Raw genomic sequence first — 26,716 nt, forward strand, 5'->3', positions numbered from 1 at the left:
AAATGGTAACGCAAATAATATAGGAAAGATATAATGTTGTTATAGGTGATATAATCAAGTGAGAAGCGATATTAGATAAATGCTAATTAGAGGAATTCTAGTCAAAGCAATCAAATAGTATATGCAAGTGAAGGAATAAAGCAGAGGATATGAGTAGGGGGACTTAAGCCGAAAATACGTTACAATATTTCTCCGGAGCACAGTGTAGTTTCAATATACTTATCTGCTAAATGCCTTTACGCTTGAAGTTCAAATTTCTTCTTCTGCCTCATATGAAAACGAACATAGTATGAGAGAGTATAAGTGTCCGCCAAAAAGAGGGGCTCGACTGTTGTCAAACGAGTTCTGTATTTATATAAAGATTAAAGACAAAACTTAACTACACTGGTGCACACTTCACATGTGTTCATTTGTCAGTGATAAAAAAGTCCAATGTTCACAAAGCAGAGACGATTTCGCACACTTATTAAAAAAACCTATTTACATATACATATACTTATGTACATACTTATGTACATGCATGCGAAAATTTCTACATACAGCCAATCTTCCATACATATTTATGTATGCATAACTCTATTTATGTACATATGTACATATATAAACGCAAAAGGCTAGGAGAAAATAAATTAGTTGTATTAATTGAATTTTGCAGTTTTATATAAAAGATAAACACGTACTACTTTTGGGTTCGATTTTTGTTATAAAAGTATTGATGAATATGAAATATGAAATGATAATCAAATTTTAGATGAGATTGAAAGATGTGATGAATAGATAAAGACGTCTGTATGTATATAAGAATATATACATATATAAGTATAAATACGTATACATATGTGATATGAATGTCATTAATAAATTTTAATAAAGATTAGATTAGTACAACTTACTATGGTAAATATGGAATTAACAGAATAGCTTTTGTAGCCAATTTAATTTTCTACAAAAAATATCTTTTATTTTTTCCTATTGAGTTTTGACGATTGATATTTCGTAAATGCTTAACTTGATCAAAAATTTATGAATGACCATTTTGTAGAGCTGTAAATTTCCTACGAAACTGTGAGTTTTAAAATTCAAAATTATTTTTTTATATAGTTATGTAGTACGAGTACAATTGAAAAAAAATTAAAATAATCAATCTTCAGCCGTGAATATCTTTTATTCTGTTTACGAAAAAATCTTAAGAAGCCATTTTGTAGAGCGTTCAATTTCTTACAAAATTTATGAAACCAGTAATTTTTCAAGTAGTTGGAAGTGAGATACATACTTATATCTGACTATAAGAAGAAATAGGAAAATGTAAGTGGAGAGATTTTCGTAGAGATGTCTGAGAAACTATTTTTCAGATTGCAAGTGGAAAATGTGGAAAATATTCGGTTTCTTTATCCACCTTAGTGGACAATTGCAGAATTGGGTCTTGTTGTAATGTAATTTACTTGGCCTAGTAACACTCCTCATACTAAACTGAATTCGTGGGAATTAGAACTATTCTTTAGCGAAAAAGTTTGAAAAGATTGATCTATCTTTATACATAACTAGCCTTTTTTCGTAGCAAAAATTAGTGGTGGAATTTAGGATAGCGAGTGGATAACAGAAATAATCATTAACACAATCTCTAGAGGAAATTTACCCTTTATTAAATAACAATCAGTGTTACTTTAAATATATGTACATATAAACATACGATATGTGTATATTCTCAAACTGGCATACATATGTATAGTATATTATGAATAAATCTCTATAAGTAAAATTCTTACATAACAGTACAAAACATATAGCTCTAACATTAAATCATCACATTTCTTTAACGAACACGATTTAATTTTATTTTTAAATAGTCAACAAGTTTATTATTACATTTTCATATTTTCTAGTACTGGTAACAAAACCTTATCGAAGCTAAAGTATTATAATCGCTTGTTTTTTCATTGAAATACTATTAATGTATAATGATTAACTTATAAAGGCACATTTTTGTGTTATCAGCTTCAGACATAATTTATATAACCTATGTATATCATAACTTATTTCCAACTTATCGTCTTATCTGTACTTCAATAAAATATCATTGATACCTATCTAGTTAGCATTGCAAGTGCTTAATGTTTAAGTTGACTATAAACGTCCGGTATTTTGTTTACAACACCAAAAACATGCATTTACATACTACTTTCACAATATCAAGTACGAGGTAGCAGTTATGTTAGAAAGTAGTCTGACATAATACATATTCATACAATTTTTTGAACAAGGTCTAAAATATTCCTAAATTAGTGTTTGTATTTTTTGAGTGCATATCTGTATGTTGTTATGAGTGTTATACTTAGGTATACAGCTGTTGTAATGTCCTTCAATTAACATTAAAAAATTTCCAATGTAGTTTTATTTAAATTTTGGTTTCACATTGTTTTTTTTCTAAAAGTTGTTATTCTGTGCAGAATTTACTAATTGCATCTGTAGTTAAGTAGAAGAGTGAAACTATAAGATAGTATCTACATTGGTAACGGTACATATGATAATTCATATGAACAGCAAATATGTAACTGGTTTGAAAAAATATTTTTTGAAAGTAAAGCCTTCAAGTCTAATATAATTTAAATTAACAATTGTTTGTAAAATTTAGTGTGGGAGTCGTTTGAATAATCATCATTGTTGAGAAGCACGAAGGTTCCAAGACAGTCGGTTAACCGGAATGGACTCGGTTTTATATTCAGCCAAAGGTTATTCACTCGACAGTGTTCTTCTAAACTATTTGAGAAGAGGTTTATTGCACTTTAACAATAAAATCAGGAAATCCGGACGACCTCGGCATTATATTTACTGAAGTTCTAGTTAAATCATATTGTCATATGGTACTTGTCTGTAACTAGGCGAACTATTCCTTTACTTTTCCTCTTCAAAAAGATGCTATTTGCCGAAACCGCCGACGTCGGACCACTATATCATATAGCTGCCATACAAACTGTACGATCAAAATCAAGTTCTTGTATGAAAACTTTTTTTATTTGTTAAGTGTATATTATAGCTTCGGTTCAACAGAAAATTATTTTTTTTTTTTAAATCACATAATATATCACTGGCCAAATACTATCTATATATAAATCAAATAAAAATTTGATCTTTCCGATTGAGTTTATATCGGATATGTCTAATTTGATGATGATTTTAATTTAATTTTCGCCGACGGAAAGAATATATATATAAAACTAATTTAGTTTATGACCTCTAATATAAGTAAATAAGATACAAATTTATTTGCAATCCTTTTATGATTTCGTCGAACAATGTGCAAATTTTCGGTTACATCCGAAGTTAGCCCTTTCTTATTTGTTTTACTTCATGTTGTAAAAATTCATAAAAATATTTTTTAGCTGTTCTATAATCCGTATATCAAAATGTTATTTTGTTCGAGATACCGGACTTTTTTTACAAAAAGCGAAATACTTTCTGGAATTCAGTATACCTTTCATAGCCGAATGTACATGTATGCACGCGTGTAATAAACATATTGCAAATGTCAAGTTCAAGTTCAATTAGATATGGAGTTTAAATTTCTAAATATTTCAAGGTTAAATTAAATACCTGAAAATAGATTTTCATTTCATGTTAACACAAATTATTTTGTTAGTCAACAAATTTTTTTCCTGTCTGCCCAAAATATTTATGTACATATAAATGTACATACGTATTTACTAGGTAAATCAAATATTGTCTTAATTATTTTTTTGTTCGTTTTCTTAAAAAAAATGCATTACAAAAAACCGGTTTTGGTTAATACGCCATAAAATTGCTTTCACTGCGAATTGCAGCGACGTAGTTAATTATTTTATAATTTTTTTTTTTATTTGAGGTAAAGAACAGCAAGACTGGCTGTTACTTTTCGATACTACACACGATATAATAATATTAATATATACAAATACATATTTTCGAAGTTATTTCTATGACAGTCGAATTATCTTCATGTCTGGGGCAAAATATAGAAGTAGTCAATAAAATGCGTAAATTTTTATACAGTCACATATTAAAAACAAATATTTGGAGCGACTTTTTATATGACATTCATATGTATGTATGTATGTATATGTACATAGATAAACATTTTACCAACGACAATTTATATCAGATAGTTAGAAGTCCAATCCAACCCAATTCCAATATGGCTACTAATTTTTAGACGCAGACACAAGATCATGGGGTTTATGGCGTATATTTTGAAAGTGTCCATACAAGATTTTTACGATAAATGGAGATGATCATAAAACTAATTCAGTACTCTTTATTTGCGCGCTATGACGTGCGTTGTTTGTTTGGGCGTTTTATCTAAACCCCAAACTATGCGAGTGCTTACAGTGTTTTATTAAAGATTTGCGGTAAAGAAACTCTAAAACATACTTACATAATTGTTGAATAATAATATACTTAAAAAGATTTTTTCTTTGATAATATTTGTATCAAAGTTTATAATAGAATAGTCAATTACGTTACGGGTACTAACAGTTATTTTTATAATAATTATTACTGAAAATTGGAGATAAAGATGCTATATATTAAAGCCATCCGATAAAGTAGGTTATGACTAATAAACATTGCCCTACTTACTTCGATACTTTCTAGTTAGATTTGAGCTCAGGTCTCAGACCTTTACTTCATTTATAAGCAAAGGTAGGAACACTGCTGATTGGACTGAGAGGCTACAGTTTAGGAGGTTGTAACGCAAAAACTATTTAAGATACCGTTTTGAAATATTAGTGTATTGTTTTTAAAGCTACATAAGTATGTAGAATAACTACCGTTTTTACCACTTTAATTGGAACTGTCAAAATATAAAAAATCGATTTTTTTTCAAAATTTCACACTAGGTGTTCAATTAAATTGGTAAAAACGGTAGTTATTCTACATACATACATATATGCAACATTTGTAATATACATAAGTGCGATATCGAATTATCTATAAACATATGTATATGAATCTGTAATACCTGGACATAGAATTATGACAGTCTCTCGTATGTATGTACGAGTTGTTTCGTTCGGTTGATCAAGTTCGGGCGCATGTGGATATATTTTATAAATTTATGTCAGATATCTTTCAAACTAGGATGTCTGCAAGATGAGAAGACATACATAAATACATAAACAAATTCAGCTAACATTTCTGTATATTTAAGTTAATGGTAATATGATTAGTATGTATAATAATTTTGTGGTAATATAAATTGGGCACAAAATATTCGAACGAACATATGTATATATATTTCCCCATCCTTTGGCATACATATTTATAGTTGATATAAAGTTTATTTTTTAATCCAAGGCTCCAATTGTAAAGAAATTAACAGCTGATTTCATTAGCAGAGTTACAATACTGTTGAGAAGCTACTGAGTTTCTTTTAAGTATAATTAAGTGTTACAAATCGGTTAATATATAGTTATAAGTGTTTAATTATTATTGCCAATTAATGTATGATAACACCAAAATATGGTTCATCATTCAAAATTTTACAAAATGAAGTATCCATTCTTTGCGTGAGACAGTTTCGCTTAGCCTAGAATGATGACTGGCCATCAATTATGACATATTGGTGTTTTTAACAACCATTTGTTTGTAGCGTCTATATATGATGATATAGTAGGTATGAAGTTGTTCGAGCAACGTTGTATCTATATACCAGAACTGAAATAATAGATGAAGAAATGGAATTAGATATGGAGTGGATTCATATAGTATTTTTGACATACGTAGAGATTATTTTTTCAAGCGATATTTGAATTTTTCTATCGATAATAAGAAAAAATAGAAAACTGTAAAGCGGTTACAATTAAGAGCTCATACTTCGAGCGACTTTTTTAGAGATATCTAAAAACCTAGTTTTCAGAGTACCAAGAGTTAAAAAAATATTCGTTTTTTACACACCTTAATGGACATATATGTATTTATGTATGTGGGTATATGTATATAAATCGTTCGATCTTTAAACAGTTCAATTTATAGAGTTTTTTATCGATTTATTCTTTATATATAAGTAACTATACATGAAACAATAAAGTTGTTTGATCATTAAGTTTTGATGCTGCACTTTTTATTAAAACACTTAAGCTTATCAGAAATCTTCTTCTTAATTGGCGTAGACACCGCTTACGCGATTATAGCCGAGTTAACAACAGCGCGCCAGTCGTTTCTTCTTTTCGCTACGTGGCGCCAATTGGATATTCCAAGCGAAGTCAGGTCCTTCTCCACATGGTCCTTCCAACGGAGTGGAGGTCTTCCTCTTCCTCTGCTTCCCCCGGCGGGTACTGCGTCGAATACTTTCAGAGCTGGAGTGTTTTTATCCATCCGGACAACATGACCTAGCCAGCGTAGCCACTGTCTTTTAATTCGCTGAACTACATATGTCAATGTCGTCGTATATCTCGTACAGCTCATCGTTCCATCGAATGCGATATTCGCCGTGGCCAATACGCAAAGGACCATAAATCTTTCGCAGAATTTTTCTCTCGAAAACTCGTAACGTCGACTCATCGGTTGTTGTCATCGCCCAAGCCTCTGCACCATATAGCAGGACGGGAATTATGAGCGACTTATAGAGTTTGGATTTTGTTCGTCGAGAGAGGACTTTGCTTCTCAATTGCCTACTCAGTCCGAAGTAGCACCTGTTGGCAAGAGTTAAGCTTATCAGAATGCCGAAATAAATAAACAATAAGCAAACTCATAACTTAATAATTATTTAAAGCTTACATGTGCTTTTTTCAATGAAAAACTTTTATAATTTTTTTTTTTTTTTTATAAAAAACTTTTTAGTACAGTTTTTTATAATTCACCAAGAAAATTAGTTCTTAACTTTCATAGAATCAGACCTTAAAAATATTTAATCAGTAAAATTTGATAACCTTACCCTCAATTATTAATCATATGCAAGCTTAGGTGCATTAATAATAAAAAAATACACATATTTGGACTTTAAGCGGAGAAAATGCTTTTATAATTGTTGTTTGCATATTTCTAATAATTTTAAGGAAACTAAATATTTCGCATTGCTGGAAAAAATTTCGTAGGTTCAAAGTTAAGGCTTAGCATATAAAATTAATAGGATTTTTCATAAAAAAAATATATATGTGTATATATTTAGAGCTATTTTTAGGAATATGGAACGAAAGATTTCAGAATTGCCGATATTTCGTCTTATGTTAGACTAATTTAATAATTATAGCGATTTCATTGGGACTTACCTGAAACAATTACTTAATTCTCTTAATATTTTTTGAATAGAACCACTCTTGACTGAATCAAGCGTTATGTGCAAACGCTTTAGATGTAGTAAGTCTAGATAAGTTTTTGTTTTGTCAAATTCTTATCAAATTTTATGAGGTATTTTATTTCAATATCAAAATAATAATTCGTATATTTTTTTTGCTTTTTGCAGGCAACTTCGGATACCAGCTTTATATAGCAAAACAAATATTTTTAGCTATCAATACTGTAAGTGTTCATAATGAAATCAAGCACCCACTTTAATTCATTTTCTTTAATAGAGCCAAAAACCTTAAAATGTTCATACCGGTTGCACAGTCGGCCTTTAAGGCTTTAAGACAATCTTCACCGCGTGTTCGTGTTTTTCTTATTAACAGAAATGCCTACTCTACTCAGGTAATTTAGAAAAAAAGACTCATTTGTGAGCAATTTAATTTTTATTTCCGCTGTCTCTTACAGGTTGAATATAAGCCAATACGTTCGGTGCTGGTCGCCAATCGCGGTGAGATCGCCATTCGTGTCTTCCGTGCTTGTACAGAATTGGGTATCAAATCGGTGGCCATCTACTCCGAACAAGACAAAATGCATATGCACCGTCAAAAAGCTGATGAATCGTATATTGTCGGTAAAGGTTTGCCACCGGTTGAAGCTTACCTGAACATTCCAGAGATTATACGTGTATGCAAAGAGAATGATGTGGATGCTGTGCATCCGGGTTATGGTTTCCTTTCGGAACGAAGTGATTTTGCACAGGCTGTCATTGATGCTGGGCTGCGTTTCATTGGTCCCTCACCGAAAGTGGTGCAACAAATGGGTGATAAAGTAGCTGCACGTATTGCTGCAATCGAAGCTGGTGTACCGATTGTGCCCGGTACAGATGGACCCGTCACTACAAAAGAAGAGGCTGTGGAATTCTGCAAGAAACATGGTTTGCCAGTGATCTTTAAGGCCGCTTATGGTGGCGGTGGACGTGGTATGCGTGTTGTACGCAAAATGGATGAAGTCGAAGAAATGTTTGAGCGTGCCAGCTCGGAGGCAAAGGCCGCTTTTGGTAATGGTGCTATGTTTATTGAAAAGTTCATTGAACGACCACGTCATATTGAGGTGCAATTGCTTGGTGACAAGGCTGGCAATGTGGTGCATTTGTTTGAACGTGACTGCTCGGTGCAACGTCGTCACCAAAAGGTGGTTGAGATAGCGCCTGCACCACGACTACCCCAAGAGATACGCGACAAGATGACTGAGGCTGCTGTACGTCTAGCCAAGCATGTGGGTTACGAAAACGCCGGTACAGTAGAGTTCCTGTGTGATGAGACGGGTAATTTTTACTTCATTGAAGTGAATGCCAGGTGTGTACCAGAAAAAATTTTTGTTTTGAATTCGCTTAATCATAGAATTATGTTATATTTTAAACTTTTGCTTAGATTACAAGTGGAGCACACTGTCACCGAGGAGATCACCGGCATTGATCTAGTTCAATCGCAAATACGTGTTGCCGAAGGCATGACTCTACCGGAACTCGGCTATACACAGGAAAATATACAACCACGTGGTTATGCCATCCAATGTCGTGTCACCACCGAAGATCCCGCCAATGACTTCCAACCCAGCACCGGTCGTCTGGAGGTATTCCGTTCGGGTGAAGGTATGGGTATACGTGTGGATAGTGCTTCAGGTTTTGCAGGTGCCATCATCTCACCCTACTACGATTCGTTGCTCGTCAAAATTATTTCCCATGCTAGCGATTTGCAGAGCTCGGCAGCTAAAATGAATCGTGCACTTCGAGAATTCCGCATACGTGGTGTAAAAACCAATATACCGTTCTTGTTGAATGTCTTGGAAAATCAAAAATTCTTACACGGCGTTTTAGACACCTACTTTATTGATGAACATCCACAGCTCTTCAAATTCCGTCTCTCACAGAATCGTGCACAGAAACTGCTGAACTACATTGGTGAAGTGCTTGTGAATGGTCCACAAACACCATTGGCAACCGGTTTGAAACCCGCTGATATTACCCCACATGTGCCAGAAGTGCCTCTAGGTAAGTAAGCAGTTTGTATGGTTTATCTGATCTCGTAAGAAATAAGTTATTGCTTTGTTGTGCAAAAGCTTTAAAACACTTGATAGGGAGCCTCAATAATTCCTTTGCCCTATAACATATTCATACCCACTCCTTCTTCACATATTATTTCTCTATTTTGTGGTGAATTGGTAATTATTTATGTATGATTACTTTTTACCTCAATGAAGATAAATTTGAACTAATACATTTTTTTACAAATTATATATATATATTTTTTTAATTTCAAAAGAAAAATTAAATCCATCGTGTTTTTTTTAACTTATTAATAACCTTTAAAATATCAACTTTAATGTTTAGTTTTATATTTATTTCGTAATAAAATTTGAAGTAAATTTTATAAAAAATTGCAGTAAAAAAATATTTTTTAATTATCTTACAGTTATAGCCGTATTATTTTTATACCTATTCATATATCACCCCCGCACCCTAACCTTTCCTTTCAAGAACTCTTATCGTTTATCCCTCGGTTTTATATCTTTTTTGTTGACATTTTATCTTGCCTTCCGTAGCGTCTCATAACTGTTCTATAATATTAACCTTTCTACTAATTCTTACTTTACCTTAACTCCTTCCACATTCACTCTCTTTGTTTCTTGCTTTTTGTGAACTTTTCTTTACTTATATCTGCTCTGCCCTAACTATGTTAGTCCTTCCATTCATACCATTATATTCACCTAGTTTCGTTTCCCTTTGTGCTGAATTCATCCATTCCAGAACTAATCCTTTAATGCTGCATTCCTTTTTCCTTCTCTTCCTTTTATCGTCGTAACCTCCCACATTTCTTATTTCTCAAATTTAGGTTTACGTTAATTATTACATTGCTACTCAAAGTTTATAAATATTCGACAATTAACACTATTATTAGTCCTCTTTCGTGTACGTAAGTGGCAAAAGTACACTCAATTTGGTTAAGGGGATTAAGAATTGAACGTTATTTAACAAGGCTGTGATTCTCTCAGACCCACTGTCTTAATACATTTCAATTATTTCGTTTTCCCAGAAGGAAAGCTGAGTCGATGTAGCACTGTCCGCCTGTGTCTATATATACGCGAACTAATCTCTCAGTTCCTGAGATATCGATCTGAAATTTTGTCGAATCGGAGGATATTGGATCTCTATAGCATATAGCTGCCAAACAAACTGGCCGATTAAAATCTAGTTCTTGTTTATTTGACAAGATATCTTCAAGAAATTCGGTAGAGGTTATTGTCCAAAGCAACTCTACAATACCCGAACAAAGTTTCATAAAAGATACTTTTTTACATTAAATAACCTTAATTCGACACGAAATCGTGTTCCCTTAAATTTAAACCATAGCCGGTTAAGTCTTCAGATTAATTTAAATGTATATACTTGTGAATGGTATCCGTATTATAGCTTCGGTGCAAACGAAGTAAACATTTTTTCTTGCCAATACTACATTGAGTGCGTTTTCTCGATCAACCACGCAGAACAAAATAGACGAGTTTTTATTGTTATATTGTTTTTAATGGTGTAAGCTTTTGCCGTTTGCCTGCAGAAGTTGTTATCTTATATTATGTTTTATATCGTTTCATTAGTTAAATTTTTGTACGCTTTTATGTTATGGTATATATAATATTACGTTAATATATATCTATACCATTAATTATCATTACTCAATTCTTAGTTTAGTCTGTTTTCCATACCATTCAGTTTATTTTAATTTCCGTTGTATATGTAGTATAATTAACTTTTCTTTATCGCCATTTTGTAATCCCATCTGTCACTACCTGGCTTACTCTCCTCGTTATTTTCCTTTTGCTACTTTTGTAAATATGATCATTTGCAACTTCGCATACCAAATTTGATTCAGTACTCTTGCTTTAACCCAACAACCTTTTTAACAGTTATTATGTTCAATTAACAACGCCTCGTCCTCTTTTTGTACTGTTTTAATAAAACAAATATCGCCAAATTGTTTCCTCTCACTTTTCCTCCGCCTCCACATCCCCACTCTCCTTTCGCTGCTTTTGAAAACACGCAATTTTAGCGTAACTTTTCAAAAACTTTTTAAAGAATTCTGCATATGTATATGTATGTACTATATATACTATATAAATACATAGTTTAATGTACATATGTACGTTCTTTTGCTTACTTCTCTTTTTGATTTCTTTAATGTTTCTTATCATTTTACGATTTTATTTTCTTTGTTTCATCGTGTGATTAATCCAAATATCAATCGAAAAACAACAAAATTTTCTATGCAAACAAAAAAATGCAATAACTCAAAAAAAAAAAAACAACATCGCAAACAACACCATTTTGTAACATCACCGAATACAAAAACAAAACTCACATGATCATGCAAAACATACGATTTTTGAAATATATGATCACGATCACTTGAAGACCTGTCACCCGAGGCAATAAGCCGTGAAGAGCGCGGAGAAGCCAAAGGTATGTTTTGAAAATCTGCTACTTCTACTACTACAACAGATATCATTTTGAGTCATGCCGATTTGTAAATAAATATTTGGTTTAGTTCTATACATACATATATATCACAACACATATATACATAGGTGTATTCAGGTGTGGTGCAAAGCTCCATTTCTACATATGTAAACATCATGATAAAAGGTTGTACAGAAAGTAACTTAATTGGAACAGTGTGCGCAAATTTCCAGGCGCTTAACTTATTTGGTATTCAAATTGGCCCATATGCTTGTAAGACATCATCGAGTTCACTGATCTTAAAATGTGTTTACTACTTTTTTCGCTTATCTTTTTCAGCGGTTTCCGGCACTCGATAGCGTTTGCAATTCCATTATTTTTATTACTTAATTTGGTTTTTAGTTTATTTTTTTTGCTCCATACGATAAGGGTTTTGAATTAGGTTATACAATACCAGTTGGTGGTAACAGAAGCGTTCCTCTTTAGCGCCTCAAACTCAACCATTTTGCATCATCATTAATATACTTTGTTGTAATTATTATTTATGCGGTTTGATTTTATTTTCAATTTTTCCACGCATCTGTTATTTATAGTCGCTTAAGCTAAGGGTTTATGCTGCATGCCAAGGCAAGTGCTTTACTCCAATTTATACGGCAAAGTAGGCACTAATTATGTATTTTCATGACCTAAAGAAAGTAAAACGCCTTAATTAGATTCAGAGCATAATGATAGTTAGCAATAATTCTTGAGAAAAACTGAATTTGATCTGACTTTGGAATTTTTTTGTATTTTCTGACAGAGAGAAGGTAATATACTCTAACATATGTACTATCATTTGAAAGAGAGCTGCGAGAATACTTTCTGGTCAATTGGTCTAAAAATAATAAAAATACATATATATTAAGTATTATATTTTTTCTATTTAAATATTTATTTCTTTATGAGTTGAACCTGTCAGCAAAAGCCTTTGACTTGTGACGTCATGAGCGAATCGATAGAAAACTTTGTTTACAAATGTTATGTAAATTTAGCAGTTAAATTTTCTATGACCGCGAAATCTCTTTTGTACAATTCTTGATTCAACTCAAATATTGTAAATACTAGAACATTGAGTAACAAAATTTAAAACCAATTTCATTTGCGTACCGAGTACCAATTGTGCGATTTGAGGTCAAAAATTTCGTACGAAAACCAAATTTTCAACTCCAAAAATGTGGAATAAAACCGGCTACACGTACAAAACATGTCCGTTCGCCGTATATTTGCGGAGTAGATGCCTAACTTGCTTTGAACTATACGTTTATAACTTTCATAAATAAAAAAAATAATAATTTACTTTGAAATTTCCATGCTGATGCAGTCACCGAACCACCAAAAGGACTACGACATATACTCAAAACACAAGGTCCCGAAGCTTTCGCAAAAGAAGTACGCAGCCGTAAGAACCTTATGTTGATGGACACATCATTCCGTGATGCCCATCAATCGCTGTTGGCGACACGTGTCCGTTCCCATGATCTGCTTAAGATCTCACCATATGTCGCACACAAATTTAATAATCTCTATTCGTTGGAGAATTGGGGTGGTGCCACCTTCGATGTAGCATTGCGTTTTCTACATGAATGCCCGTGGGAACGTTTGGAGGAAATGCGTAAACGTATACCAAATATTCCATTCCAGATGTTGTTGCGTGGTGCCAACGCTGTTGGTTACACCAGTTATCCCGATAATGTCGTGCATAAATTCTGTGATTTGGCGGTAAGTTTTTTTTATAATTATAAAATTATTTCTGCGGCGACAGATAAAAAACGCGAAAATTTACTTAAGTTAACTCTTTCGATATACATACATACATACATATGTAAGACCTTAGTTTCATCTTAAATAATAATATAAAAAGCTTCAATATAATTTAATATTATAAAATATAATTATTTTTATCAATATCGATGAAATTTTGCATATGTCCTTTTGCCAAGAGGCTGCTCATTTGTCGAAAGCGCCAATATCGGCCTTTAGCAAAGAGCTATCATGCAAACTAACCGATCGACATCAAGTTCATGTATGGAAAATTGTTTTATTTGATAAATAATTTTCACGAAAGTTGGCTTCTTGTACGGAAAACTCATCAGACGACTTTAACCACAAAATGTTTTCCGTTAACGTTTTTTCTTGATTTTCAAAAGTTTTCAAATTTTTCGATGGACTATTTATGAGACCTGTATTGCTATGATAGAATTAATAAAAAATTACAAAATCTTCAATTTAAGTAAATTTGTTTTATATAAAAGAAAATTAGAGATCTTTTAGCAAAATTGGTGCCGAAAACGAACTTCGTACGGTCTTAGTTTCTTCTCAAAAATACATTCGAGTGACCGCTATTTTAGAGATATTTAATAGCAGAAGTTTCTTAAAATTTATGGTTTCACTCAATTAAATAAAGTTGTTATGATTTCAACTCATACATTACAAGCTCATTTTAGTATTCTTCTTAGATTAAAAATCATAAAAAAATGCACGATACTTTTTACAGGTACAAACTGGCATGGATATTTTCCGTGTCTTCGATTCACTAAATTATTTACCCAACTTGATTTTGGGTATGGAAGCTGCCGGCAAGGCCGGTGGTGTTGTTGAGGCTGCGATTTCCTATACCGGCGATGTAAGTGATCCCGCACGTACCAAATATGATCTCAAGTACTACACCAACTTGGCCGATGAGCTGGTGAAGGCCGGCACACACGTACTTTGCATCAAAGATATGGCAGGCTTATTGAAACCACAAGCGGCAAAGTAAGTCACTTATTTTTTTATCGACCTTAATCACTCTCTTGTTTATCTGATATCCATGCTAATTAAACGATACACTAAAATGATACTAATGTCAACCCCAACGTATCTATATTATCTTTACACCATACTACAATAGATTACTTATCACCGCAATACGCGATAAGCACCCCGATATACCAATACATATACACACACACGACACTTCAGGTGCCGGTGTCGCTTCTATGCTCGCTTGTGCCGAAGCGGGCGCTGATGTTGTTGATACAGCAGTGGACTCTATGTCCGGCATGACATCGCAGCCCAGCATGGGCGCTGTGGTGGCGTCGCTGCAAGGCACACCGCTCGACACACAATTCGATTTGCGTGATGTTTCCGAATATTCAGCTTACTGGGAACAAACACGCACACTTTATGCACCCTTCGAATGTACCACCACCATGAAATCGGGCAATGCCGATGTGTACCTCAATGAAATACCCGGTGGTCAATATACCAATTTGCAATTCCAAGCATTCTCATTGGGTCTGGGTGACTTCTTCGAAGATGTTAAGAAAGCTTATCGCGAAGCGAATTTGTTGCTGGGTGACATTATTAAAGTGACACCATCATCAAAAGTTGTTGGTGATCTGGCGCAATTTATGGTGCAAAACAAATTGAATGCCGAACAAGTGTTGGATAAGGCTGAGGAATTGTCATTCCCTAAATCGGTGGTGGAATTCTTACAAGGTTCAATCGGTATACCACATGGTGGCTTCCCCGAACCACTACGCTCACGTGTGCTCAAGGATATGCCACGCGTTGAGGGACGACCCGGTGCCAATTTACCTGCTTTAGACTTTGATAAACTTACGAAGGAGCTAAAGGAATCTCATCCCCATATTAGCGAACGTGATGTTATGTCGTCGGCGCTTTATCCAGCTGTAACCGAAGACTTTTTGTACTTCCGTGAGAATTATGGACCAGTTGATAAACTAGATACACGCATCTTCCTTACTGGACCCAAGGTGGGCGAAGAATTTGAAGTTGCCATTGAACGCGGCAAGACCTTGAGTTTGAAGACTCTGGCTATGGCTGAAGATCTGACGCCAAACGGCGAACGTGAGGTCTTCTTCGAGATGAACGGTCAACTGCGTTCAGTGCTGATACGCGATAAGGAGGCCGTAAAGGTGAATATTGAAGCCATATAAGTGAACTCTGCTTTGAATTCATCATTTATTGTTTGATAATGTTTTTGATATTTATGTATTTTTTTCATACACAGGAACTTCACATTCATCCTAAAGCCAACAAGTCGAACAAAAACGAAGTGGGCGCACCCATGCCGGGTACCGTGATCGATATTCGTGTGAAGGAGGGCGATACTGTTGAAAAGGGTCAACCTTTGGTTGTGCTTTCGGCCATGAAAATGGAAATGGTTGTGCAAGCACCAAAAGCGGGCGTAGTGAAGAAGCTAGAGATCATCAACGGCATGAAATTAGAAGGTGACGATTTAATTATGCAGATAGAATAAAAGTCACGTGCCACAAACCACTGAACTACACACAAACATACATACATGCTCTCAAAACTATTGCTTAGACCGAATACTCAGCTAATATAAATTATAAATGTAACTACAATATTTGGCGGTTTAGCTGGTCTCAAGCAAATACTGATATCTACTTAAATAAAAGAAACTTGCAAGCATAAAATTAATGTGAATGTGGAAAAATCAAATGTTACAATTAATGTTGATATTTGTAGTAAATCAAAGGAGGAAATTGTTATATACAAGCATACATACTTACATACATACGAAACGGGAAAACTAGATACTTAAATATCTACTCTATATATTTAGGAATATTTACTAAACCGGCATACATATATACATAATAACAGAACTTTCGGTCAAAACGAAATCTCTCAGAGAAAACCTTGGCTGTTTAATGCAAAAAATGACATTGTCAATTTAAGAAAAATAGTAAAAGTAATGTGCATACAAGAACATACATACATACATAACACACACAACTTCATTTTAAAGTTTGAACTTTTGTACCTTCATAGAGAATTTATATGTACAATATGTATAACAAATATAAAACTTAATACTGTTATTGCTAATTAACGCAGCAAAAGTGAAAAAGTTGTTGTAAACAACATTTTTTATGTACTTTATGAGCAAACCGTTTTTACGCACAATTTTTTTGTTTCATTCCGACCCACTGTGCAGTTGCCTTGAATTGTATATATTTTGTTAGTATAGAAGTGAAAAGTGCAAACAAACACATATACATATGTAAAAAAAACAGCTCCTAACAAGCTCAGACATGTGTATTTTGTTAGCAAATGTTAAGAAAAAAGCTAGCTTTTATTGTAAGTGATATAATGGTTTCCTTACTTTTTTTATATGTGCGTATATAGTGTGTGTTAAGTTAAGAATTACTCTAGTGAGCGACATATTTTTTATAGAAATTCTGTTGATTATTCGATTATTTTTATTTTTGATATCATGTTTCGTTTAAGTTTCATTAAAACAATTTAAAATATGTTCCAATTTATAATAATGGAAATTAGTTTAAATAAAATTTATTTCTGTAATGTAAAACATGTAAAAAATATGTATATGTTTAAAATTAAATAAAGAAATGTTGACAAAAATCTTGCACATTCTTTTCTGTACATAAAATTTAAATATTGGTTGAACCTGGGTTATATCTGAAAGCAGAACCTTAAAATGATAGACGTATGAACTTATATGTACTTATGTAATTTGAAGTAGTGGATCGTAATCAATAAAACACTCAACTTCAAATTTTTTGATCATACGTTATTTTGCATTTAAGGTGACGATATGTATGTACATATGGATGAATATTTCCATAAATTATTATTATTTTCACAATCTTTGCTGAATCAATAGATAGCGAAAGGTTCAGAACAGCCTGTGATCATTCAGTATTCATACCACCGCGATTATTGCCTCAGACCCTAATCAAAATCCTCAAGTAGCCGGCAGATCCTGAGGCAAGGACAAGGAAACAAGACAATCGGTCGGCCAGTCATCAACTGGATGTAGTGAATCGCAGGCAAGAACACCTACTTAGAAGACCTGCATTCTTGTGGTACAGACACCCAACGCACTCCTCTCCAAGTAATTTCTGTTGGAAGGTTTTTGCAGAAAAACTTTAAACACATACGGTCCGCCATTCACAGTGCAGCCGTCAACATCTTCAACGACTCCGTCCCAGTGATTGGCATACTTCTTTAATCACCATAGCAGATGAGGAGCTCGAGTTACCACGGGAATTTAGGGTGACCCTCATTGTACAGTGAACTTCGACCTGGACACTATATCAGGTTAAATTCCTACCTATCCAGAATCGAGACAACATACCATATGGTCATATATTTATATGTACAATGTAGAATGAGTCCCCGCACGTTACTAATTACCTCTTTGCATGCCCCATGAAGCCATCTCACTTAATCCCTTTCTCCCTTTGGTCCGAACCCGCGAAACAGATCATTTCCTGTTCTTCCTGTCACATGTTACTTTCCCCCAAACAGGGTCTACAGGTCAACACGCCCTGAAATCTAACACACCTCTCCCTATGGTACGACCCAGTCGAAAGAGTACATTTCCTGGTCCTACTGTTAGATGATTTCGATGAACCTTACCACACAAGCAATAATTGCAGTATTCATATTACTTGAGTAAACGTAATGATATAATAAGTATAATCAAAAAACACCCTAAAAATTTCGTTAAAATAAAATCTTTTGTTTTATTCATAATTGTACATTAAAGAAAACATAAAAATCAATATTAGCAAATTGTAAACCAATCAACTCCATTCGAAGTCAAATATATGTACATACATACTTAAATGCCATTGACGATGAACTCGAGGAACATCAATTCCTTGGTCAGCTCATTGACACGTTTATGGTGCCGCTGCAGGTATGGCGTAAGCACCTCCACTACATTACGCATGCCAGGCACGCCATGCTCAGTAGGCGCGGCAATGTAGTCACTCAGTAAGTAATGCAAAACAAGATTGGCAATTTTGCAGTGCCGTGAATTTGTCGTCCATGCTTTCGTATGCTCCATGAGAGTAACACGTTGATCACTGTTCAATGCATTAATTAACTCACGAACAGGCTCTGTGTTACGTTCACGCACGTAGTCACCCAGAATGTTATAAGTTGTTTTAGGTTTGCTTAGTTTTAGCGCCAACATAAAAGCTTTTTTCAAATTTTTCTTCTGATGTAGCAGCGATTGCAATGTTTGCTCTTGTTGCACCAGCTCGGCACGTTTATCAATTTCATCATTTCGACATACCGTTGTCACATCTTGCCATTGTATCAATTTGGAGTCTGCACCGCCGCTATAAAAGCATTTACCACTGCGTGTGGATATTGCTAGCGACCAAATGCGATCTGTATGCGCATCTAAAGTTTGCACACATTCGTTTGTTTTTATGCTCCACAATTTAAGTAGACCATCAGATGCTGCAGATACTACATATTTGCCATAGTCAATGAATTCAGCACGTAATACCGTACATTCTTGTTCGAACCGTTTAATACATGTTAGCGTAGCTAAAGACCAAAGGCGTAGTGTGCAATCGCTAGAAGATGTTAGAACGACTTGATCGGCTGGGGAGAAGCGCACACACCAAACTCCACGCGTATGACCACGTAGTGTACCAACTAATGCATTGCTGTCAGCGCTCCACAATTTTGCGGTTTTGTCTTGCGATGCTGTGGCCAATAACTTATTATTTGGTGAGAAACTAACGCTATTCACTTCTTTGTCGTGAGACAAAGCCGAATACTTCAAATTGAAGGAGTGTGGAGCATCCTTATTTTTCTTCAAATTCCAGACTTTAAGGCTGCCATCTTGTGAGACTGATGCGAAAAACGCTGCGGTGTTACAACCAAATGCAATGCAACCAATTGTGGAAGTGTGACTGCTGTTATTGCGGGCCACACAGTTGAGTGTAAACGTATTTGGATTCACTCTCCATAAACATATGCTAAGATCTTTGCCGGCTGAAAGCAAGAGGTTAGTACCTCCAGCAGCTGATAGCGTCATAACGGTGTCATTGTGACCACTCGCAATTTTGCAATTCATATTGGCTTCGGTATCATAAATTTTAATATTTTTGCTGTTAGACGCTACAGCTAGGAAACGGTCATTCTCACCCCAAAAGCAAATATCCAATATTTCATCATTAAAGCCGATTAACTGTTTTGCACATTCTACGTTATTTGCAGCTACACATTCGTCAGTGGCTTTGTATATCAATATATTTTGTTCCACTGTTATCACAGCCAATTGCTCAGAGCGTTTACAATGTAATAATTGGCGAAATTCTTGGCTGGTATCTTCCGTCAATGTTGTTAATTTTGATGTTTTACAATCCACCAATTTTAAAGCTCCCGCTGCACATGATACAACTACGTTAAGAACATCTGGGTCATTATTATTTTTAACCAAACACGCTACGCCCTCTAATTCTTCAAACATTGGTATAACTTTATATTGTGATGCATCGGCAAGACGCCATACAATTAAAACTTTGTCCCGACTTACAGATGCCAGGTAATCGCAACCATTTTCACCGCCTAAAAATGTTATAGCCGTAACTTGCGAAAGATGACCACGCATTTGAAACAATAATCGCTTTTCAGCATAATTAAAACAATATATCGTGTTGTCAGCACCAGTGGCATACACCTCTGTCCGCTTAATATCTGGATGGAATGCTAAAACCAATGCAGGTCCACTAAATTCCCGTAGAGCACACATACATGTGCTGTGCACATAGTCCCATATGCGCAATGAGGAATCAGCACCACTGGAACATATAATCTTTCCGCATGTGCTAAATTGTACTTTCACAATTGGGCCTTTATGCTGACCTTTCCACAATTTAACAACCTTTCCAGATTCGACAGACCACAATCGCAACAAGCCACTACGGTGAGCAGTTACAAGTAATGTATTATCGGGCGAAAGTGAAAAACAAGGAATTTCATCTTCCAGCTGATCATCTTCGTTCCTTTCTATTTTATTACCCGGCGTTAAATTATTTTCCGCTATTTCTGCCGTGGTACCATAAGCACGTACAAGTTGACCAGTAGATACATTTATGGCAGAAACTTCGGTGTTGTTTAAGCAATAAATGCGTTCACCATCTTCAGACCAAACAACGTCTCCCCCTCCATAGAAATTGCTGAATTTCGTTGCAACTGCAAAACTATTGCAATGAGACAGATATATTATTTAACATTGTATATTATTCATAAAATATTACTGTTCTTCACCTTTTCTCGCACAAACCTGACATATTCATATTTGATCATTAACAAACATATAATAATTTCAAAAATATCCTCGTGCTAGTTGTTTACGTTTTTCGTTTTTCTTTATCTACTACTTAACAACGTGCAAGCTACAGAGGCACTCATACGATTAAAAATTTAAGATTTTTTATTTACACATATGTTGCAGGGTGGCTATGATATACCATCGAACACATTAGGGGTATTCGCTTGCTCTTGCAAGATTGCAGATTGCAAAAATACTATACCGAAATATACAAGGGCACGAGAGCACCCATTGAAAAATCTAGTGATATATGAATGGCTAATTCGGTCAATTTGTTGTGAATGACTATTAAGCATGGCTATTGTGAATTGGCGCACCTTCTGCATACATTTTTAACAAAAAAAAACTGTAACAAATCTTTATATTTTAAATAGAAATAATAAAATCTATTTAAAACTTACCTTCCTCAACAATTTAATGACGTAATATGTCTTTATGTAAAATGACAGCTAAAACAGGGTTGCAATTATATTTTTACGTGACATTGCATGCAATATACATAGGTTTTGGTCTGACATATTTTTTTTTTTTTTTTTTTTATTTTATTTTATTTTATTTTATTTTTTTTATTTTATAAAAGCTTACATAATAATACAATTATTATACAAACTTAAGAAAATACGCAGCACTAGCATCATGGGCTATCGGCCGACTGGTTATGTTATATGCGTCGAAGAAGGTCGCTGTCTTTCAAAAAGTTGTAGATTTTCGAAATGTTGTTGCTTGAGGGATCCATAAAATTATTGGATCAGTATTATTGAAGTTTGACAGTCTATGAGTTTGAAGTGCTGGACAATGTTGCAGAAGATGCAATAGATTTAAATCTGAATCACAAAATGGGCATTGGTTGATCTGAGTGCCATTTAGTATGTGAGCGTGTGTGATAATGGAGTGGCCAATGCGAAGTCTGATATATGGAATGATATAATTAGATGAAAGCGATGACGGAAAGGATGGTTTGATACGATTTGAATTTATTTTAGAGTAGTGGTGTCTGTAATTCATCCAATCAAGCGCCAATTTAGTGGATCTTTGTTGAATAATAAGCCGTTTTATATCACTCTTAACAAACAAGGCAGATGTAGTTGTTGGAGTGATGCACACCTCCTTAGCCACCGAGTCCGCAAAAGTATTTCCAATGATTCCAGAGTGACCGGGTATCCACATTATTTTTAGTCTATGTGCTAACGAAAACAACAGCGATCTAATGCCAATAATGACGTCATTGTAGTTACTGCGGTTTTTTAAAGCTTGAAAACACGATAGACTATCTGTACAGAAGATGAATTTACCAAGGTTTTGTTGGGCATACTGGACAGCTTTGAGAATACCCGTAGCTTCAGCGGTAAAAATTGAACAAAATGGAAATAATAAACCATACGATATTCTTTGTTGGTTATCATCAACTACAGCAAAAGATGTATGCGACGATTTGGAGCCATCAGTATATATAAACTGCCAACCAAAAGATTTGAAGTGCGCAGATAATTCCAAAAATCGAGATTTATACACAGTGCTTGGAGTGATGGATTTGCGAAGAAAAGTAAGATCACTAATGAAAGAAGATTCATTTACTTTCCACGGTGGAATATATTTACTGCAAGGCAGCAATATTTTAAGCGGCAACTCATTGGTTTTAGCAAACAAAGCACTTTTAAAAATAGAAGACGGTATTTTAGGAGACCTCTTTCTGCAAAGTGATGATTGAAAGTCCTTTTTTATAGTAAAGTTCGTGCTGAGTATGAGTTTTGAATAAAGCTTATTTAAGCTATCTTCCACTGCATCTTTTAGAGAAGGTAGGCCAGCTTCCGTCAGTATGTTTTTAATTGGCGATGTTGGAAACACTCGAAGAGAACAACGAACTGAAGAATGATAGGGCGCAGCAAGCATCTTTAGATGATTCTTAGAATGATGTCCATAAATTTCCAAGCCATAATTAATTACAGATGAGATGAGGGCTTTAGTGACGTTGACCAGTAAAGCCGAGCCGATGAGTGAGCGCTTACATGAGAGGTATTTAATAATATTTAAATTAACAAAAAGTCTTTTTCTTATATACTGACAATGTTTCTTAAATGTATACTTAGAGTCTAATACAATACCAAGGAACTTAATACTATCTGTACACAAAATGTTTGTATTATCAAATGTGAGCGTTGGGATAGTACATTGATGTTTTTTACAAATATGAAAAAGTTTCGATTTAGGAAAAGATATTGATGTGCCTGAAGTAGAGGACCAACGAGAAAGACGCAATAAAATTTCAGAGAAAGTAATTGTTACTGAAGTCAAATTTGAAGTTTTTGAGAATAAAATTAAATCATCAGCATAAATCTGATGCCGGATAGTAACAAAATCTGATAGAATGGTACTGATTTCATCAAATGCAATAGTAAATAGGATCACCGAGAGCGGTGACCCTTGTGGGGTACCATTATCTAATGGTAGAACAGAGGATGAAACATTGGATATGATAACACTTAATTTACGGTTGGATAGGAAAGATTTGACAAAGTTAAAAATACGAGAACCCACTCTCCACCTACTAAGCTGTCTTAACACTACATGAATCCCAATCCTGTCAAATGCTTTTAGGAAATCTAAAGAAAGAATAGAAACATGATTTTTGTGGGACAGAGTATCAGAGATAAAGTGATCAAGGTGCAGGAGAGCATCCAACGTACCCTGCCCCCTCTTGAACGCAACTTGGTTGTGCGAAATGAGATTATTAGATTGAGCATACCAGGCGAGTCTAGTAGCAATAATCTTTTCAATCAATTTACCAAGGCAAGGAAGAAGGAAATGGGACGATAACTGCTGACCACACCAGGAGGTTTACCAGGTTTTAAAATAGGAATAATCGCGCTAGTCTTCCAGAGGACAGGGTAGTTGCCACTGAGAAAAATACTATTGTAAAGTTTGACTAGACGGGATATAAGGAATGGAGGAAGGTGCTTGATGATAAGGTAAGAGATTTTATCAATGCCAGGAGTTTTGCCCTTGACTGACGAGAGGGCTAAATTAAAATCAAGTTCAGATATATCGGCATCTAAATATTCAGCTGATTGAGATAAGGTGGAAGGAGGAAGGTAAGGAGAGCAAAGAGAAGAAAGTTTACTAGAGGAAAAATCAGAAGAGAAATTGGAGTCCAAAGAAATATTGGAAAAGTGGGTGGCAAACTCTAAGGCTATATCTTTGGGATATAGTAGAGTGCCCCGAGGAGTATTTAAATAAGTGATAGGAGAAGAAGGTGATAAACCAGCCAGTCTTTTCATATCAGTCAAGATTTTTCTAGAATCCGAAGAAGACGTGATATTATTCGTAAATTCTTGGAAACAATGAACCTTAGCAGCCTTAGCTTTATGGCGAAAAAGTGCATTGGATTTTTTGTAAGCTATTAAGTTTGCACTAGAACGTAAACGTTTAAATTGATGCCATGCGATCTGTTTCAGATTTCTTAGTGCAGAAAGCTCATTATTCCACCAAAGAGGAGCAAGCTTGACTGGTTTAGAAGAAGAAAGGGGAAAAGAATAGTTAGAAGCAGAACGTATAATTTTTTGGATTCTAGAAGCCTCTTGATTTATATTGGAAGAAAAGGGGAAATAACGTGAATGCGAAAAACAGGCTTCTTCAAACCTATCCCAATCAGCCGAATCAGTTTTAAACCGAATCCTGGGCTTAAAAAATGAATGAGGGCGAGAAGTAGATATTTTGGAAAGGATGGGAAAATGATCACTGCCATGGAGATCATCAATACAACACCAGGAAATTTTTGAGGAGAGGGAGGCAGAACATATGGAAAGATCAATATTAGTGAAGGTAGAGTGAGTGGAAAAATGGGTGGGGGAACCATCATTTAAAACAATGCAGTTGGATCTTAGTAAGGCATCCTCAATGCTACGTCCCTTGGAGTTAGCCGAAGCAGAGCCCCAAAGGGGACTCCAAGCATTGAAGTCACCACACAAGATAAAAGGATTTGAACCGGAAGGAATAAGATTTAAAAATTCAGTAGTAGAAAATGATTGATCAGGAGGGGAATAAGCACAGATGATTGAAATTTTATAGGGGGCGAGGATCTCAATAGCTACAGAAGAAAAAATTGAAAGGGGTATGGGAAGTAATACGTGAGGTAGATTTCTTTTAACTAGGATGGCAACTCCCTGCTTGTTGGTGGTGTTATGTGGGAGATTAATAAAATATCCCACATAAGCCCTAGGGGTAAAAGCTGAGGCATTATAAGATAGGTGAGTTTCATTCAACAGGATAATAGATGGATTGTACGATCTCATAAGTAACTCTAAGTTAATATAATTATTAACATAACCGTTAATGTTCCATTGAAGAAGTGTAATCATATCATATGTAAACTTATAAAAGAAAAAAGTTAAGCTACGAATATTTTGTTTAAACTAAATGTCTTCATTGTAAGAAGGAAAATTGGGTAATGCAAGAGGATCTTGCGAGCAGGAGAGGGTGGGGGAGGGTGTGATAGGACAGGAGGAAAGGATATTGAGAGGAGAGTCAGAGATGGATAAAGGGGAAAAGAGAGGGGAAGGAGAAGTGACAGAAGAGGAGGTAGGATGGGTTGGAAGGGATTGTTTAGATGAATTGATGTCTGTAGTTGTTGTTAGATTAGTTTTGGTAGGATTGTTGGATTTGTTATTAGGTGTTGTTTCATTATTGATTTGATTAGTATTGTTAGAAATTTTAGCTATAGAGGCAAAAGAGTTTGCATTAGAAGTTGTATGAGAAAATTGAATTTTATACTTGGTAACAGCTTCACGCATACTACATTTATAAATAGTTTTAATTTTTAATATTTCTTTGGATTGTTGATATTTAGGGCAAGTATTAGATGATGCCGGGTGGTCGCCCGAGCAATTTGCACACATTATTCTCTTACATTCAGTAGGTGGGGTATGATCGGAAGGGAGGTTGCATGAGACACAAGAAGGTGAATTACGGCAGTATTTTGCTGTGTGGCCAATTAATTGACATTGCTTACAACGCATAGGATTAGGGTAATACGGACGGACAGTGAGGTTCCTCCAGGCAACATCAATTCTTTCAGGAAGTTTGTATTTATCAAAAGTTAATAAAACTACACCCGTAGGATTACGGGAGCCGTCAGCAATTCGTGAAAACTTATGTACAGCAGAAACACCCTGCTCCTTAAGACCATCAACAATATCTTCTTCTGATAAGTTATTCAGGAATGGGGCGTATATGGTGCCTTTAACCGTATTCAAAGTATTATGAAGCTTGACATTGATATGACCTCCGCCAGGTAAAATTTTTGCAGAAAGAAATTTGCTAGCTGTTTTGTTGTTATTTACAAAGAGCAGTAGGCTACCATCACGTAGCTCAGTAACTTTACTTACTTCCTTACTGATTGCTTGAATACCTTTATACGTAGCGAAGCATGATGACGAATTAAGTGGCTTGTTGTCGTCCAGCGATGACATGACCAAAAATTTTGGATCATCCGTGTTTGAGACTGGTAATTCTGGAAATTGGTCTAACGGGATCGGATTTGGTTTTTTTCTTTTCTTTTTCATTATTGGAGATAATAGGGAAAACCTATTATCCCCTAATTTGGTGGCCCCAGGGGCCATAGTAAACGCGAATTTTAGTTTAACAAATTAAGAAATTAGTGATTGAAAAGATATAAAACGATAAAAAATTAATTCACAAACAAAGCACGAGCGTAATATAAACGCAGAACAAACCGTTATACCGTTTTAACAAACTCAATAAGCACAGAGCGAAAAGCA

At 34.7% G+C, this 26,716-nt stretch overlaps 2 protein-coding genes across 7 annotated transcripts in view; one reads left to right on the forward strand and one right to left on the reverse strand.

Moving 5' to 3' along the window:
- The window catches only part of LOC126757431 (pyruvate carboxylase, mitochondrial), a 37,919-nt gene extending 20,716 nt beyond the window's left edge, over window positions 1–17,203 (forward strand). For 5 of the 6 annotated variants that reach the window (XM_050471339.1, XM_050471340.1, XM_050471342.1 and 2 more), the window contains 9 exons: window positions 7,436–7,491; window positions 7,545–7,659; window positions 7,723–8,612; window positions 8,688–9,307; window positions 11,723–11,770; window positions 13,128–13,525; window positions 14,301–14,560; window positions 14,697–15,726; window positions 15,822–17,203. In XM_050471339.1, the coding sequence (XP_050327296.1) occupies window positions 7,561–7,659; window positions 7,723–8,612; window positions 8,688–9,307; window positions 11,723–11,770; window positions 13,128–13,525; window positions 14,301–14,560; window positions 14,697–15,726; window positions 15,822–16,070 (3,594 nt within the window). In that variant the 5' untranslated portion in view covers window positions 7,436–7,491; window positions 7,545–7,560 and the 3' untranslated portion in view covers window positions 16,071–17,203. The remainder of the gene's footprint in view (window positions 1–7,435; window positions 7,492–7,544; window positions 7,660–7,722; window positions 8,613–8,687; window positions 9,308–11,722; window positions 11,771–13,127; window positions 13,526–14,300; window positions 14,561–14,696; window positions 15,727–15,821) is intronic. The other variant, XM_050471344.1, reaches the window with a different exon arrangement.
- A 1,102-nt stretch (window positions 17,204–18,305) lies between these two features.
- On the reverse strand, window positions 18,306–21,005 carry LOC126755849 (transducin beta-like protein 3). The gene is made up of 2 exons (XM_050468566.1): window positions 20,879–21,005; window positions 18,306–20,811 (listed from the first exon to the last, which is right to left on the reverse strand). Exons 1-2 carry the CDS (start codon window positions 20,905–20,907, stop codon window positions 18,429–18,431), a joined length of 2,412 nt encoding a protein of 803 aa, XP_050324523.1. The 5' UTR covers window positions 20,908–21,005; the 3' UTR covers window positions 18,306–18,428.
- Window positions 21,006–26,716: the final 5,711 nt, after the last annotated feature.

The sequence above is a fragment of the Bactrocera neohumeralis genome, chromosome 4, assembly GCF_024586455.1.
Source record: "Bactrocera neohumeralis isolate Rockhampton chromosome 4, APGP_CSIRO_Bneo_wtdbg2-racon-allhic-juicebox.fasta_v2, whole genome shotgun sequence".
NCBI lineage: Eukaryota > Metazoa > Arthropoda > Insecta > Diptera > Tephritidae > Bactrocera > Bactrocera neohumeralis.